Source organism: Lemur catta, chromosome 8 (genome assembly GCF_020740605.2).
Source record: "Lemur catta isolate mLemCat1 chromosome 8, mLemCat1.pri, whole genome shotgun sequence".
NCBI classification, from domain to species: Eukaryota; Metazoa; Chordata; class Mammalia; order Primates; family Lemuridae; genus Lemur; species Lemur catta.
The window spans coordinates 55,462,718-55,478,722 of NC_059135.1; the positions used below are offsets into that span (position 1 = coordinate 55,462,718).

The window sequence follows — 16,005 nt, forward strand, 5'->3', positions numbered from 1 at the left end:
ACACATTATAGAGGTGACAAGAAAACATCAGGCAGGGTCCTAGCATATGGATAAAAAGCAGTGAAGAATTTATGTGAGCATCGTGTTTAATTTATCATAACTAAGCTGTCAGGAGTCATGCTTTGACAAATGCATAACTAACACATATAAATGAGTCAATTATCACTAACGACCAAAGGTTCAGAAGCAAACAGGCTTATGAGTTTTTTTAAACCCCAAAACAGGTTTACTAATAGGATTTTAGATTTTAGATCTTTTTAAAAATCTCTCCTACTGTCTCCAAATTAAAGAAGCTGGGAAAAAACCTGACAAACACTAATCCACATCCCAGTGCTCATGGTTTTCTCCTTGGCCCTCTGCACATGTATGTGCACGTGCATACACACATCTGTACCCTGTCTACACAGCTGTGATCACTAGATTGCAGCCAGATCAAATTGTTCAGACCCCTGGAGAAGCCAATGAGACGTCATACAGGTCTTTTGGTGAATAGGGACCAGCATGGACTAAGAAAGACTTAAAGTACTGAACTAACTCTGCTATGGTTCAGCAGCCACATGAGGACAGGGTATTAAAGGTTTTAAAGCCGTTAAGGAATTTCTAGTTCTACCTATTCTTTAGAGAGAAACAGTTTCATTTACTTTAATACAATACATTGTGTCTTGATCTGCAAAGGGAATTGAAACAATTATCTGAATAATTCAGGTTAGAAACACTTTTCCTAAAATTACCAGATAATCATCTTCTTCACCTCAGTCCTTCCAATAATGAAAAGCTTATGATCTGAAGGTATTAATCCTCCATCCTTCTTTCCCTTCCCTCTAATACAAGCAAGATAAGTATAAAAACAAACTAAGGCTCTCTATTTAAATTGACATTTCAAAACCAGTGAGTATCATTGTTTATATTTAATTAAAGATTTGAATAAATAATGAAATAGTGTTTGGTCAAACTGTATTTGGTAGGCTAAGTAATGGCAGACTAGGGTAGGCAGTCTCACATACAGAACCAAAGGATATTATTTGGGAATACTGGGCAGGTTTCTATTTCAAGATGTAAAATATAATAATCAATCTCTAATCTTGAAAAATATTCCTAAAACTATTGCAGAAGTAGAATTCATGGTTGAAGAATCTAAGATGTCATGGGGAAAACAGGATTGGGGGCTAAGGTCAAGAATCTATGAACACCTATAATATATAATTTTTTCATTAATAAAAACCAATAAAGACAACTCATTAAACAAAGAGATGATTAATGACATATTTCCATATCTAAAATTAATAATAAAGCACATAATCACTTAATTTCTATTTACCTTCCTTGGTTCATTAGAAACTTTCCAGTCTCTCCCTCCCCTACAATTTCAACAAGATGCTTTTTGCTTTGCTCTGATAATATGCATACTCAAAAGTATTGTTTTTGGTGTTTAGCCCTCCATTTTAGTATTGAAAACCTTTCCAAGTCTAAAGCAACTGAAAATGCATCTGGAATTCTCAGAGTTGGGGAAAACATAGCAGATTTGCACTGGTATATAATAGGATTTGCCATAAGGAAATATCAATGATAGGAAGGAATTTCTATACAGTGGACCCTTGAACAACATGGGTTTGAACTGTGTAGGTCCACTCATGTGTGGACTTTCTTTTGCTTCTGCCACCCCTTCTTTTCCTCCTCCTCGGCCTACTCAACATGGAGACGAAGATAAGGACCTTTATGATGATCCACTTCCACCTATGAATGATAAATATATTCTTTCTTCCTTATGTTTTTCTTAATAACATTTCCTTTTCTCTAGTTTACTTTATTATAAGAATGTAGTGTTAATACATATAACATATAAGATATTGTAACAGAGGGAATGGCCTGAAAAAGGGCAAAATGTTTTATAAATTGTCTCTTTGAAACCACCCCCCCAACTCTTTTTGGGAAGTAAAATCTGCATCCCTGCCTGAGGCCAGAAATCAGAGGGGCAGGGGCGTGTCCTTTGTTCTTTGTACCACAGAAGATGGCTCAACGGAATTGTCTGGGCAGAGGTCATGAGATTATCTTCACCTCAGATGCTACAGTTAAACAGCAATAGCCTGAAGCTGAAAATACCCTTTAAAAGCTCTGTATTTTGCTTATAGACAGGACTATGGTATTTTAAGAACACAGTCTGCCATCCTCCTCATTTGCCAGTAATTTAATAAACTTCTCTTTCCTTTTCCCCAGATTACTTGTTCTCATGCTTCTGATGCAGCCTCAGAAACAAGTGCCAAACTTTTGGTAAAAATACGTGTTAAAAGACTGTTTATGTTATCAGTAAGGCTTCCAGGCAACACTAGGCTAACAGTAGTTATGTTTTTGGGGTATTAAAAGTTATAAGTGATTCTGCAACTGTGCAGGGAGTTGATGCCCTTAACCCCTGCATTGTTCAAGTGTAAACTGTAGTGTGTTTTAGGGGTGAGGGGAAACTGCCCCTTCACCCTGAAAGTTTGCTGAAAGATCAACTCACAATTAAGGCCAATTAATAAGGGAAAGGTTTATTTACCATGTGCATGGGGAGAATCACAGAGTGATTACTCAATATCCCAATGAACTTCAGATATTTTTATATCTGTCCTTTTGGAGAGGAGGGGCAGACAAGGAGTACAGGTAATTTGGTTTAGGGGCAACAAATGATCCTAGGGAGGACAAATGGATGGGGGAAACAGATTGACTTGTAAATGATTCTCTTTGCAAATTAAATTAACCTGAGAGACAGGTATTATATTTAAATTATTTGGGTCAGGTCTGGTTGCATCCCTGATCTTCTTTCCTGCAATATATTGAGATAACAGGGAGAGGAAGGGAAGTTAATTCCCCTTTGATCTTTGATTGGTTGGTCTGGTTTATGCAGATAGAGGGAAAGCCTCCTCCAATGCTTTTTGATCTTCAATGGCCTTTAATTAAAGATATTCTTTATAAAACAGAGTCATATTTTGGGGTAAAATTTCCTGAGCTCTTTTCATGTGTAACCCTAGAAGTCCAAACTCTGTCATCAATTATATACTTTCATTCTCAAATCCAGCCAAGCAATACTGTGATTGGTTTAAGAACACAAACATATTCTTAAAAAAGTATACATAAGCCAGACTATTGTGAGTCAAATCACATTTTAGTGGCATCAGGAGAGCTTGGCATGGGAATGTGTATTAGTGAATATATAATGGCTTTTTCTAGGCCAACAGCTTAGACAAGGTCAATCAAGGGTATCTGTGTGTAGCAATGAAATGAAAAGGTAAAATCTTTGAATACAGTCTTTGCCAGAAAAATCACTGGAACCTTAGTTCCCAGATTTCTTTCCTTGGGCAGTCTGAAATGTAGTGCCTAGTTACCAGGGTATCTTCAGCTCTCCAATTCCCTCTACCTCCTCCTTTGGGTCTCAAACCTCAGGAAGTGGCTTTCTCTTCTCTTATGTGAGCATCATCCCTCCTGCAAGTATCTGTTTTTCCTCTCAGCATGGCCTGAAACTATCACCTTTGACTTACAGCTGCTCCTGGTGCATTCTGCAATCAGGGCAAAAATGTCAAAGTGGACTTGAAGGGTCAAGGAGATACCTCCACCCCCTGGCCTTCAATTTCATGGTCACATTCCAACACATCCTTTCTTAGTAGAGTTCTTTGAGTTCTTTTCCACTTCCCTTTCCTGAGGAATATGGCACTAGTCCGGGAGGGACTGGACAAGAAAATAATTTCAAAGACCCTGAACTATACTGGATTTGAAATGAAAATGAAATACAGGTTCACAGCTTTTTATACAAATGCATTGGGGCCAAATATATTTTGGAGTTCAGAATTTTATCAAATTTTAGAAAGGTAAATTGGTGCATTTACTGTATATTATGTAATATCCCCAACAGGATCTGGTGAAGTACACTAATCAAACAGTAATATATCTGCAGCAAAACACATGAATATTCACATTAAGTAAGATAAATAACAACTATAAATAGTTTCACATCAGTTCAAGTCATGTGTTACCACCAAATCAGTTCATGTAAGGTCAAGTCTTGCTGCTACATGACTCAACTATAAAAGAATTTTTATATTTCAGAGATCTTTGGATTTTGGAATTGTGGATAAGGGATTGTTGATCTGTATTATGACTAATTAAAGAAGATAAGCAAGAGACTCAGTTGCTTCATTGCCTGGCTTCTTTGTGGAAGCTAGGTCTGCACAGAGCAATAAATTAGAAAAATTTGTGTTGACCCTTCCCTGCTTCCTGATTATCAGCTATTTTGGTCAATTCTTGAGGATTACCAGCACTCCTCCCCTGACTGCTGAACACTTTCTTTGATGTACTAGATGTTGGGGACGCCTCTTCCCAGCTCCTGTGCCTGGGTATGGTTTGTAATGCCTGCTCTAGATTTCTGCCCCCACAATTCACCAGGTCCCTGGCTTGGGGCCTTGTAGCCCCCTCCAACAGACTAAGCATCTTCCCTAGATTTGAGACCAGTGTAGTACTCTGCTAGGGCCCAGGCCAAAGCCCATGATCCCAGCACTGAGCCACCCTATTGGTTTTGCTGTTGGTTCTGCTCCTGTCTTAGTATTTTTACATCTTACCTGGTGGCATAGCTCTCACCAGGTATGCCACACTATCAGCTGTGTTTTCATCTTGTTCTCTATACCTTGAGCCTTGGCTTGGACACCTTATCTTGGTGCCCCAGGCCGGAGATCCTACATTTCCCCTCAATCATCTTGGAAACTGAAGCTCTGTTCCCACACCACAGATTTGTTTTTAAGACTGCAAAGGGGTTTTGTTCTAGGTCTGACCGCTTGTCACACAAAGATCTAATTATTGAGACAATGAGGATTGCCAAGGAAGAAAGGAATTTTTTAATATATCTGATGTCTTGTCCAGAGAATGGGAGAAGCTGCCTCAGATCTGTCTCTCTGACTAATGGAGATCATAAGCTTTTAAAGGAGGGACCATGTGCCTTGGGGCTGGTTGTAGTATAACTAATAAGGGGCTATGTGTGTTGGGGACAAGTTGTGGGGGATGGCGAATCTTGGCATCAGGAGGTCTGCCCTGGGGCCTTCAGAATCTCAACTCCTTTGTCCTGTAGAAAATCCATCATTTCCGGGAAGAAAACTCAAAAGATCAAGTTGTTGGTTAAGGAGAGGATTATAAAAAAATATAGGGGTCATTGAAATTTGTTTATGGAGCCAGTTACAATTCCCCCGTTTGTTTTAGTTTATTCTTTTCTTATGTATCAGGACGTCGATTTACCTGGCTATTTTCTGCTGAAATGGAGGTGGTTGAGGTATGAGGAAGAACAAAAGTGTTGGGCCTGTAACTGAAACTTTTTAATATATATTGTTGAATTGCCACCCTCTCTCCACTAAAGTAGTAAAGTATTTCAAAAGAAATTTCCCTCTGGGATCTCTCTTGGGAAATATTGGACCAGTGTCCCACAGGTGGAATTTTTATCTAAAATTTCCTTAGTTATTTTATGAAAACAGTTTTAGGGAGCTAGTTTAATGAGCATCTTTTGACCTGTTATGGACCGAAAAGTGGGTGGTAAGCATTCCCAACAAGTAAGTATTGCCCATTAACCAGGTGTTTAGACAATCACAGGCCCAAGGCGTTCTTTTCCACTGACCCCACAGACAAAAACACACCCAGAGGGTGCACCAACAGTACTTGCTCCTATTTGCCTGTCCCTCTGAGAGCCGGTATGTAATTAATTTCCCCAGAAGTTGGGGGAACATTATTTGCTGGCATACTATTGCACAAATAGGGGTCCCCTTGCTATCCAATCGGAGGGAGGGGATTAAGGTCAATTGGTTGGACAATTGTTGCACTGTTCTTTTGGCCTTCAAGTCTGCCACAGACAGTTCTCTGATGTCCCCAGTAGTGTATGATGGCTACCTCCATGGGCAGTAAAAATGGCTTTTAATAACTCAAGAAGTTGTGGTCCATACTTGATTTTCTTGTTTTTAGAGGTAAGGTACCCTTATTTTTCCTAAATAGTTTTATAAACATGTACCAGCATTAAGGAATATTTAGAATTAGTCTAGTTAGTTAATTTATTTTTCTGGGCAGATATCCTGGGGAGTGGGGCTTGTGGCTCAATTATCTGTTGGCCAGTGACCACCTATACCCAGCTTTGTATTGTCCTGTTTCATACGGCTGTTTGCATCTATAAAGAGCTCCTCATCTGGGTCCAACAGGGGCTGCTCAGTCAAATTCGGGAAACTAGAACACACTTGATCAATAACCTGAATGTAATCATAGAAATGGCAACAGGAGTCCATAGGCAGCAAGGTGGCTGGATTTAAAGTGGACATAACCTTTCTAGTTACATTAGGATTATCTCACAAAGCAGCCTAATATTTATCCATTTAACCACTGGCCATTAACCAAAAGCCTCCCTTTTGTTCTAGCAGAGGTAATATATAATATATGGTGTAAACAGTCACCAGTTGCCTAAGGGTAAACTTCTCAGCTTCCTGTAAAATATCATAAGTAGCAGCCACTATTCTCAGACAAGTGGGCCATCCTTTTGTTACCACACCTAAACGCTTAGACAAATAAGGTACAGGTCGTTTATGATTAGACCCGGAATCTAATTTCTTGTCTTTCTTGAATGAACAAATCAAAAGGCTTATATAAGTCTGAGGGGCCCAATTCAGGGGCAGTCATTAATTTTTTAATACTTGAGAAAGCCCTGTGGCATTCCCTGGTCCAACTAAATAGGTCCACTCCCCGTTTAAGGATTTATTGAGGCGTTTTGCTATTAGCCTGAAGTTAGGAATCTAAATCTAGCAAAACCCAGCCATATCCAAGAATCTTTGCAACTGTTTGTGGGTGGTAGGGACTGTTATTTAATTTATACCCTCTCTCCAATCTAGGAGGAGGTTCTAAGTTCCAAAAGACAATTCAAATTCCAAGTATTTGACAGTGGGAAGTGAGATCTCAGCTTTTTTCTGAGATGCTTTATATCCATTGTCAGTAACTTAATATAATTATAGCATGTTGTCTTGATTTAGCTTTAGGCTATGAGGGTATCATCTATATATTGTAAAATCATTTCCTCGCCTAAAACTACTTTCCTCAAATCTCTGGCCAGAATTCTTTCAAAGATTGTTGGGAAGTTTTTAAACCCCTGAGGAAGGACAGTCTAGCAGTACTGGCATTTAGCTTTAGACTTTAACTCTTCCCATTTAAAAGCAAATAGTTCTTGGGATTCAGGGGGAAGAGGAACATAAAAGAAAGTGTCTTTTAAATCTATTGCTGAAAACCAGGCAAAATTTTTAGATAAAGTGGTAAGGAGATGAATATACCCCATTATTTGGTTTATTGCCCTTACGTATCAAAGAAACCAGTAAGCATGCCTAACTTCCCTTCCCTTCATGGCTAGGAACTCAGTTGTAAGGTTTGTTTGTTCTCCTTGGCCAAGAGGGGGTCTATATGGTGGGAAGGTGGGTCCAGGGGGTGTCTAGGTTACATTTCCTGTCTTTTGGCCAAGATTTACCAGAGGCAGAATTAATGGCTAAACTTATTTTGTACCATCATTGCCAGGGTGGTGTGGCTACCTGTCCTGGCTCCATCCTGTCCCTCAGTGGGAACTTCATGGCCAAGGGACTTAAAGTCAAAAGACTTCTAGCCAACTAAATGTTCTAGGCCAGATGGGAATGGAGGTGGACAGGCATTTATCAGCTTTTACAATGTAAGAGTAAAAAACCAAATGTCAAAAGCAGGTTATAAAATTAATTTATCTATAAGCATTGAGCTATTGTAATCTTGGCTTTAGTTACAGACTTACAACAACTTGTTATATAAAACATAAACATTGTTAACCATTTAAGATAATGAATTTAGAGACTTATTGTACAGCAATACTTTTTTGCAGTTGCTTTAAGAATTTGTCCTAAGGTACCCAATAAAGTTTTTATTACATGTCTATTTGCATAAACTTCATAACTGAGAATAACTATATCCAGGAAGCTCTGTCACCAGGTATCTTGATATTCTCTCTGTAATTTTTTTTTAAGTCTATGGAAAACAGGAAATTCTTTATGATTGGGATGGATGTCTTGACCATGTGGCCCAAAAAGACAAAGTCTCTCATTTTGCCAGCTATTTAGGCATCTATGTGTCCATCCTTCATCTGGATAGGGTCTGAACTAATCCTATTCCTCGAAATTGGCCTTGATAATCTCACATGTCCCCTCTCTTCCATGATAGTCCCTGGGCCTAGAGGAAGGATATTTGTAGTTTAGCAGCAGAGCATTGGCAATGGAATAGTTTCTAAATTCTGGAGATAGCAAGTAAACTTTGCTATTTACTTAATATTTGTCTTGACTCTGGAAAACAAAGTAAAAAAAATCAGTAATGTTTTAAATAAGCAGTCATAAAAAAAATATTTTAATTCTTTGAGGTCAACATATTGATGCTGAACTTAGTGCAGACACACCAGGTAGAAAATTTACATCTCAAGGCACAGAACTTAGACTTAAACAAAGATGAGGTTTGTTATGTAAACTTTGAGCCATTGTCCTTTTTATCCTAAAAGTTTTTAGTGGTTTAGGTACAGAGGGGGAGATGCCTTTACATATGGAGATTTTAAAAAATTTTTTTACAAAGAGTTAACTGTAGATATTTAATTTGATAGGTAGCCTTTTCAATTTAGCTTGTTTCTTAATTAGGCTACTGGCTTTAGGGTAAAGCCCCTTAAAGGAACAGGGTAAAGAAAGCATATAATTTTAGCAGCAGTACAGCTGGGAGGCAGAATACTTAGATGTCCATCAGCATTTCAAGTTATTTTCTGTTAACCATTTTTATAGCCTGTGAATATTAAATATACAACCAAAGTGATTGTGTCCTCAACAGAGTCTTTCAATATCTAGACAAATTTAACATCTAAACATATTTTCTTAAATAAAATTAGGGGAAAGATAAGGAAAAGAATTTTAAAATATATACTGAGATATAATCACAAAATATAGTCTGAGTTACTGCTTTTAAATTTTAAAAACCTATCAAGGTAATAAACATAGGTAATCTAGTAAGACTTGCTATTCTGAATAATGTAACATCTTTAAGTTTTATAAATACAGTAGAAGTTTTAGAACACATCTTGCTTAAAGAGGTTAAGTAATTATATTTTTTAAAAATGTCAACATCTTAAAATTTATTGACATGATATCACCTAACTATAGATGGAATAAACCTTTAACATCAATCCTTAGCATCTCAAATAATTGTAACAGAGGTAAAGGTCGGTAAAAGGGCAATGAAATATTTCACAAGTTGTTTCTCTAAAACCCCTACCCTTTGGGGGAATTAAAACCTGCATTCCTTCCCTGAGGCCAAAGAAAAATGTTCCTTGCTGTTTGTTTTCTGGTGTCTTAAACCACAGGAGATGGCTTGACAAAATTGTCTGGATAAGGGTCAGGAGCTAGTCATCGCTGGAGACAAGCTCAACTAATTACAGTTAAACAACAATAGCCCCAACCACAAAACCTCCGCTTTTAAAAAGCCCTGTCTTTCTGCTTAAAGGAGGATGGCAGTCTTTGTGACGCTAGTCCACTGCCCTCATTTGCCAGCAAATTAATAAACTTCTCTTTCTTTTTGGCAAATTAATAAATTCTCTTTCCTTCTCCTCAAACCACTTGTCCTTGTTCTTCGTTCTCACTGATTTGGCCTTGGGGACAAGTGCCGAATTTTCCATAACATAATGTCACAAAGTCATAATATTTTTATATGAGGATCAAGATCAAGTTATTTTAAAAGCAATCTAAATGGTCTCAAACAATTTTTCTACTTAAGTGTAAATTCAAGTAGATGTAATACTTCCAAAAAGTAAGATTGTTTTGAGATTCTCTTTGGATTTTAAAAATAATTATTATACAAAAATTAACAGTTCAGGGATTTAAAAAAATTTTTTTTAGGCAAGAGGCCTTTGCTATAGCAATACAATATATATATAACAGACTGTCTTACAACCAGTACTCAGAACAAATCAAAAGTGAACCAGACCAAAGGGAAGCCTTCAATTTGATTTAAACATATTTGTGTGTCCCTTCCCACAGACAGTAAAGTCAACGGAAGAACCTGCATCAATTACTAGAATTAAGAGACTAAAACCAAAATATCTTTATAAACCTTTGACCATACGTTTCTGTTCTTATCCTATCACTTATTTAGAGTTCCATTTTAATACCAACAATTATTTTTGTTTAGGCATGTCTACTTTTTATCTAAGCAAGAATCTTAAAGTTAAACACATGGGTAACTTTGTCATTAACTCAGGAGATTTAGCTGTTTTCATTATACCAACTTACCAAAAATCACACATAGATCGTTTTGTTTTGGCTGAGTTTACAGTTTTATAGCTTGCGTCAACCTAACTAACCTTCAAATATGAAAATGACCACTAACCCCAGGCAAAAATGTATGCTGACAATTTTGAAGACATTTCTATTTTTCCAATAATTTTTTAAAAACCAGCATATTTACTATTAATTATTAAATTCATGTGAACTTGAAAAGCCTTCAGGCTTATTTACTTATTTGTGAGAGCTCCCTTAATTTATAAGCCAATTTTGCTATCATGTAGACATAACATATATGTAAATACATAAAATACACCTAAACATATATGCACACACACAAAGTTTCAATAGCTTTCATCTCAGAACTCTAGCCATGAGCTCTCCTAAAGTTCTATATAAATCTGTATACATTATGTTTCCATTCCTCTCTTTCACTTTCCAACAGTGGGCACCCCTGCATCTCAGCCAGGTTGCTGCCATGGACAGAGATGTCTTTTAATCTCCTAGACCTTAGGACAGAGATGTCTTTTCATCTCCCAAACCTTAGGACGGAGGTGCTAAGGTTCTAAGAGGTTCTTAGACCTCTTAGACTTTAGACCTGAGAGGTCTTAGAACCTGCCACAAGAGGAACAAACAATTGAGGTGTCTTTTAACCTCCAAGACCTTGGACTACTCTTGTTATACCATCAACAGCAAATTCTAAGTAGACAGAAAATATAATAGAAACAGAGAATTTAACAGACTGTACATTTATATAATACACACCAATACTGATAAATGCTCAATATAAAGAGAAATTTAAAGGGTTCTAAATGAATGAACTGTAGTTCAACTAATAAGTCCTGGGAGTGCTAAATCAAAACAGGTTAGCTCCCACTCTCACAAATGGCTGGGGGCTTATCTAACCCCAAACAAACAGGAATTCCCTAAATTCCCCAAATAGAGAGGAGCATCCCCCATTGCGCAGTACCTTTAAATGGCACTCACCCAACTGGATGCAAATGTCAAAATCCAAATCCAGAGTTCCTTTCTTCAGAGGCAATCAGGAGGCAATCACCAATGTGATGGAGGCCGGTAATGGCCAAGCTGGCAGGAAGAGTCCAAAGCCATCCTGTGGCAAATGCAGCCAGACAGCTGCTAAGGGAAACTTTTGATCTCTCCTTGCTCCACAGCCATCCAACCATGAGCAACACCATCCCAGATGAGCCCCCATAATTGTTGTCAAAACTGCAAGGGGGGTTCAGTCTAGGTCCAGTTGCTCACTACACAAAGATCTAATTAGTGAGGCAACAAGGATTGCCAAGGAAGAAAGGAATTTTTTAACATGATAGATGTCTTGTCAGCAGAACATGTGAACCTGCCTCAAATTCATCTCTCCAACTAACAGAGATTATGGGCTTTTAAAGGAGGGGCCACATGCCTTGGGACAGGTTGTAGCATAACCAGGAAGGGGCTACATGTATTGGGGAGCAGGTTATGGGGCATGGTAAATCTTGGCATCAGGAAGTTTGCTCTGGGGCCTTCAGAATCTCGACTCCTTTGTCTTGGAGAAAATCCATCATTTCTGGGAAACAAAAGGTCAAGTAGTTGCTTAAGGGAGAGGATTATAAAAAAACATATAGGGGTCCTTGAAATTTGTTTATGGAGTCAGTTACAGATCCTAGAGCAAAGCCCAACTGCCAAGCTGCAAAACCTCTGCTGGAGGCTGTTACCTTCTGTCTTCTCTCTGGTCCCAGTGTGGGCACTAGGTTTTTAGATGTTGAGTCTTCTCCCTTATGAAACAACACAAGTTGGCAATATTTGTCTAAGGACAGAGTCAGTTCTAAGATAAATGTGAGCCATAGGATCAGGAGGACTGATTATAACCAAGAGTCAAATGGAACTCCTTATTTTTCACGTCCTGCAGAGGCACTTTCTGTCATTTACTGGAACAAACCCTGTGTCACTATGTGCTAGTAGGCATAACAACTTCTAGTGCCAAGTAAATTCCATAGATTGGATTTCTCCAATCACTGTTCAAGGCCTTGCTAGATAAGCAATTTTCAGTGGTAGAAATACTCACTGTGAAATAAAGTGGTTGAATTCCTCACACCATTTTTCTGGGTAAAGTAAAGTTGGTGGAGGATTTCTGAAAAACAAGCAATTTTTTTCTTTAGAAAGAATTTTGTTAAAGACAAACTATCAACTTATCTTTATTGATATAATAAATGCTTTAATAAAAAAAATCTATTCTGTTTTTTCCCTGGTAGGAGTCATTCATTAGTGATAAATTATAAAGTTCCAGCCCCTATTTCTGTAGTGATTCATTTTCATTGGCTGAATACCTACTATGTCCCTGCCCTTCTCAGGACCTGTGAAAGCTACACAGTTCAGGAATATTCTTCAGGAAGCAGACGCTCTAACAAGGGGTGAGGCAAGCACACAAACCAGTATAACTGAGAGCTGAGGATTATTAGTGCCATAAGAAAGCTATAAACATAGTGCTAGGGGGGTTAGAGAAATAGAGTTTTAATTGTACAGAATTTTCAGATCATTATGGCACCATTTGAATTAATTATATGATGCATTTTAAGTATACTCATAAATTCATCAGTCACATTTTTAACTATTTCCCATGTCTCCACTTCAGTAATAGGCACTGGAGAATATAAAACAGTCAAAACAATGTCACAAATTCCAAGACGTTCCTGGGTAGAGAAGGAGATAGACATACATTGTACCTAATTATTAGAAGTCCAAGAGAATAAGAGAACAGCAGAAAGACCCTTAGGTAACCAGACCACCTCCTGGGGAGAAGGCAGGAAAAAGGGGAAGAGAAGAGTCTCGAATTTAACTGAATATTTACCCCAAAGAGATTTAATTTTAAAACAGAAGTGATGACATTACCTTTAATAAATGAGTCTTTTTCCCCCTAGCCATAAATGGAAATAGGGGCTTGTGGGCAAGTCAAGTTCAGTAAATGAAGAAAGTAACATTTCTGCACACATGAATTATGACTATAAATTTTAAACACATTACATGTGATCTTTGTTTTCACCTGGTTTCTTAATGCTTCATAAAGCCATAGATTGCTCAGCTTCAATAGGCAGAGGAATGGGAAGCAGCAAGAATTATCAGAAGTAAAAAATGTATCAGATAATGATCGCAAATTGCCTTTCAATAACCATTCTCTTCTCACTTCTTATGGTATAATTTTTATTTTAGGACAGAGCTGCCATAAGAAAGTCTACAATTTCCTGAGTTCCTTACAGCTAGATGTGGTTACATGACTGATTTCTAGCCAATGACATAGAAGGAGAATTGTTATATGGTATTTCCAGAAAATCTCCTTTAAAAAGAGGAGTCATGCCATTCTTCTTCCCCCTTCCTGCTTCCTGGAGCATGGATGTGATGGCTGGAGCTTGAGCAGCCATTATAGACATCAGATAAACTTGAAAATGAAAGCTATGAACTGAGTATGTCAAAGTAGATAGATAGGAAACTGGATTCATGATGACACTACAAAGCTGCCACACCAGCTCTAGACTTCGTCCCTCTAGTCTTCCTTAATAGGAGAGAGAAATAAACTTCCATCTTCTTTAAGCCACTGTTATATGCAGCTGAGCCTAATCCTGAGTCAGATATTTCAGAGTATTATCCTATCACATGATTAGGATGTAATTTGGTAAGTGATATAATAGGAACACAAGCACAAAGATGTATGGGAGCATAATTAAGGTACTACTTACCGAATCTGGGGAGTCCCAGAATATTTTATAAAGAAGATGAATTTGAGCTGGCTCCTGAAGATTAGGTTGGATTTTTCAAGATACAGAAGGTGAGAGAAGCCATTTCAGGCAAAGAAAACAACACATACCAAGTCAAAGTGGTGTAAAAAGTCTGATAGGTCTAAAGGACCTGAGTAATTTTTTGAGGCTAGACTATATGACCCTTTGGGTCTGAAGAGAGAGAGTAGGAGGGAAGGACAAGGTTAGAAGGAAGAATCATAAGAGAGGAAGAACATGATTTACCTGTTTTGCATAAGAATTCAGTTACCCTTCACATCTTCTGATTCAAAAACCAGTAAATTATCTGTGTACTAGAAAGAGTGGCAGTTGAAGGTTGCCCTTCAGTTATTTTGGAGGCTGCCTATTTATCTCATTCATTCCATTCAACAATATTTGCCTTCATCTTTCCCTTGCATTTAAAAAAAACAGTAAGAGTACCATCACATAACTTCAGCTTCAATCCTAGTTTGGGTGATCTTTCTTATTGGCTCCAGCTATCTGAGGTTTTACAACCACATGCCCGCCCAGCTCATCTCTGTGGGCAGCCTTGGTGCTGTATCTTTCAGTGAACACGTAGGTTATCCTATATCATCTCTATGGCCCTTTCCAGGACTTGAACTTTCCTTGATCTTCTCAGGTTTCCTGCTCATTCTGTTCTCACTATGGTCAGTTCCACAAAGAAGAGCTGCTTAAGCAATCTGTTGTCTAATAGATTTAATCCATCCCCAACACAGTTCACCATGACAAAGAAGTCATTTGTAGACAGAGTGAACAGACTTGATTGACACAACACTAGCAGGTTCAACACTGGCTAGACAAGCAGGACTAGAGCATCCCTCTGCCACAAGTAGAGAATGACCTGGCAAGTGTCCAGTGAGAAACAGATGGTGAGGGTCCACTATAGTGTAGACAACAATGTGCCTTCCTGTTTTCAGTCTCTTTCTCAGCAGGAAATATGGACAGGGGTTGCTGCTTAGTTGTTGGCCTGAGGAGAACAGCTGCAGACCATTGCTCACCCGGGCCATCACCAACCTTCTGTGGCCTCACATGAACCCCACACAAGGAAACATCTTCTTTGAAGCTTGGCTTTATAGGAATTTGGTTTTAGAGAAGTGCACTTAATCTTACAGATGCCCTGACTTTCCTGGGGACCATCATACTTTGGTTCAGTAAATTGAGATCTTGTGAAAGAGAATTATCTGTGTATAATTAAAATGCAAAGGAATTTGAAGACTTTATAGTACTGTGTTTGGACTGGCAATATAAATTCTAGTCCTTTCACAATCCAGGAAAAACACCAAATACTAACAGTGTTACTTTTTCAGCTCTTCTCAGTGCTACTGACACAAGCTGCAACCCTGCCCAGAGGGTCTCTCTTTAAGAGATGAGATGCTGCCTACTCAGTGTGACAGAAAAGTCAGTGCATGGCAGCCAGAGACATGCAGGCATCGCTCATTATATGTATGCTGAGAGCCTGCAGAATCGATGAATGGTGAGTGGCTGGAAGGCCCATGAATCTGAATAACTAGCTCTCATTTGGATACTATTTATAAAATACCAAGGCAATATAGAATACAGATTGGTCAGTGAAGGAAAATGACTATATTCAGTTTGAATATTCCCTGCCTGGACTTTACTCCTGTAGTTTGGACCCCAAATTCAATTTCTATAAAGATGATCCCCTGCTCACAGGCAGCATTAGGGCTACATGAAGCTAGGAGTGCGGCGTAAATGGTGAAGAGAAGCCTGAACCTATCATATGCCCATTTTTGACATCATAATCCTGGGTCCAGTAAATACATGGAGATAAAGTTAACCTTCTTCCCCCAAAGCCTCTGTGGAACAAAATGATTTGCTGAATAGTAATACTGGATTTACTCTAGTCCCTGAAATAGAGAAGCAGCTGATTGCACCAGTGTGGGCACCTGGCCTCA

At 38.3% G+C, this 16,005-nt stretch overlaps 1 protein-coding gene across 1 annotated transcript in view; it reads right to left on the reverse strand.

The window, feature by feature from the left end:
- MYO3B (myosin IIIB) overlaps positions 1-16,005 on the reverse strand; it is a 373,253-nt gene that overhangs the window by 255,387 nt on the left and 101,861 nt on the right. Inside the window, exon 8 of the mRNA XM_045560289.1 lies at positions 12,367-12,432. Within this exon, the coding sequence (XP_045416245.1) occupies positions 12,367-12,432 (66 nt within the window). The remainder of the gene's footprint in view (positions 1-12,366; positions 12,433-16,005) is intronic.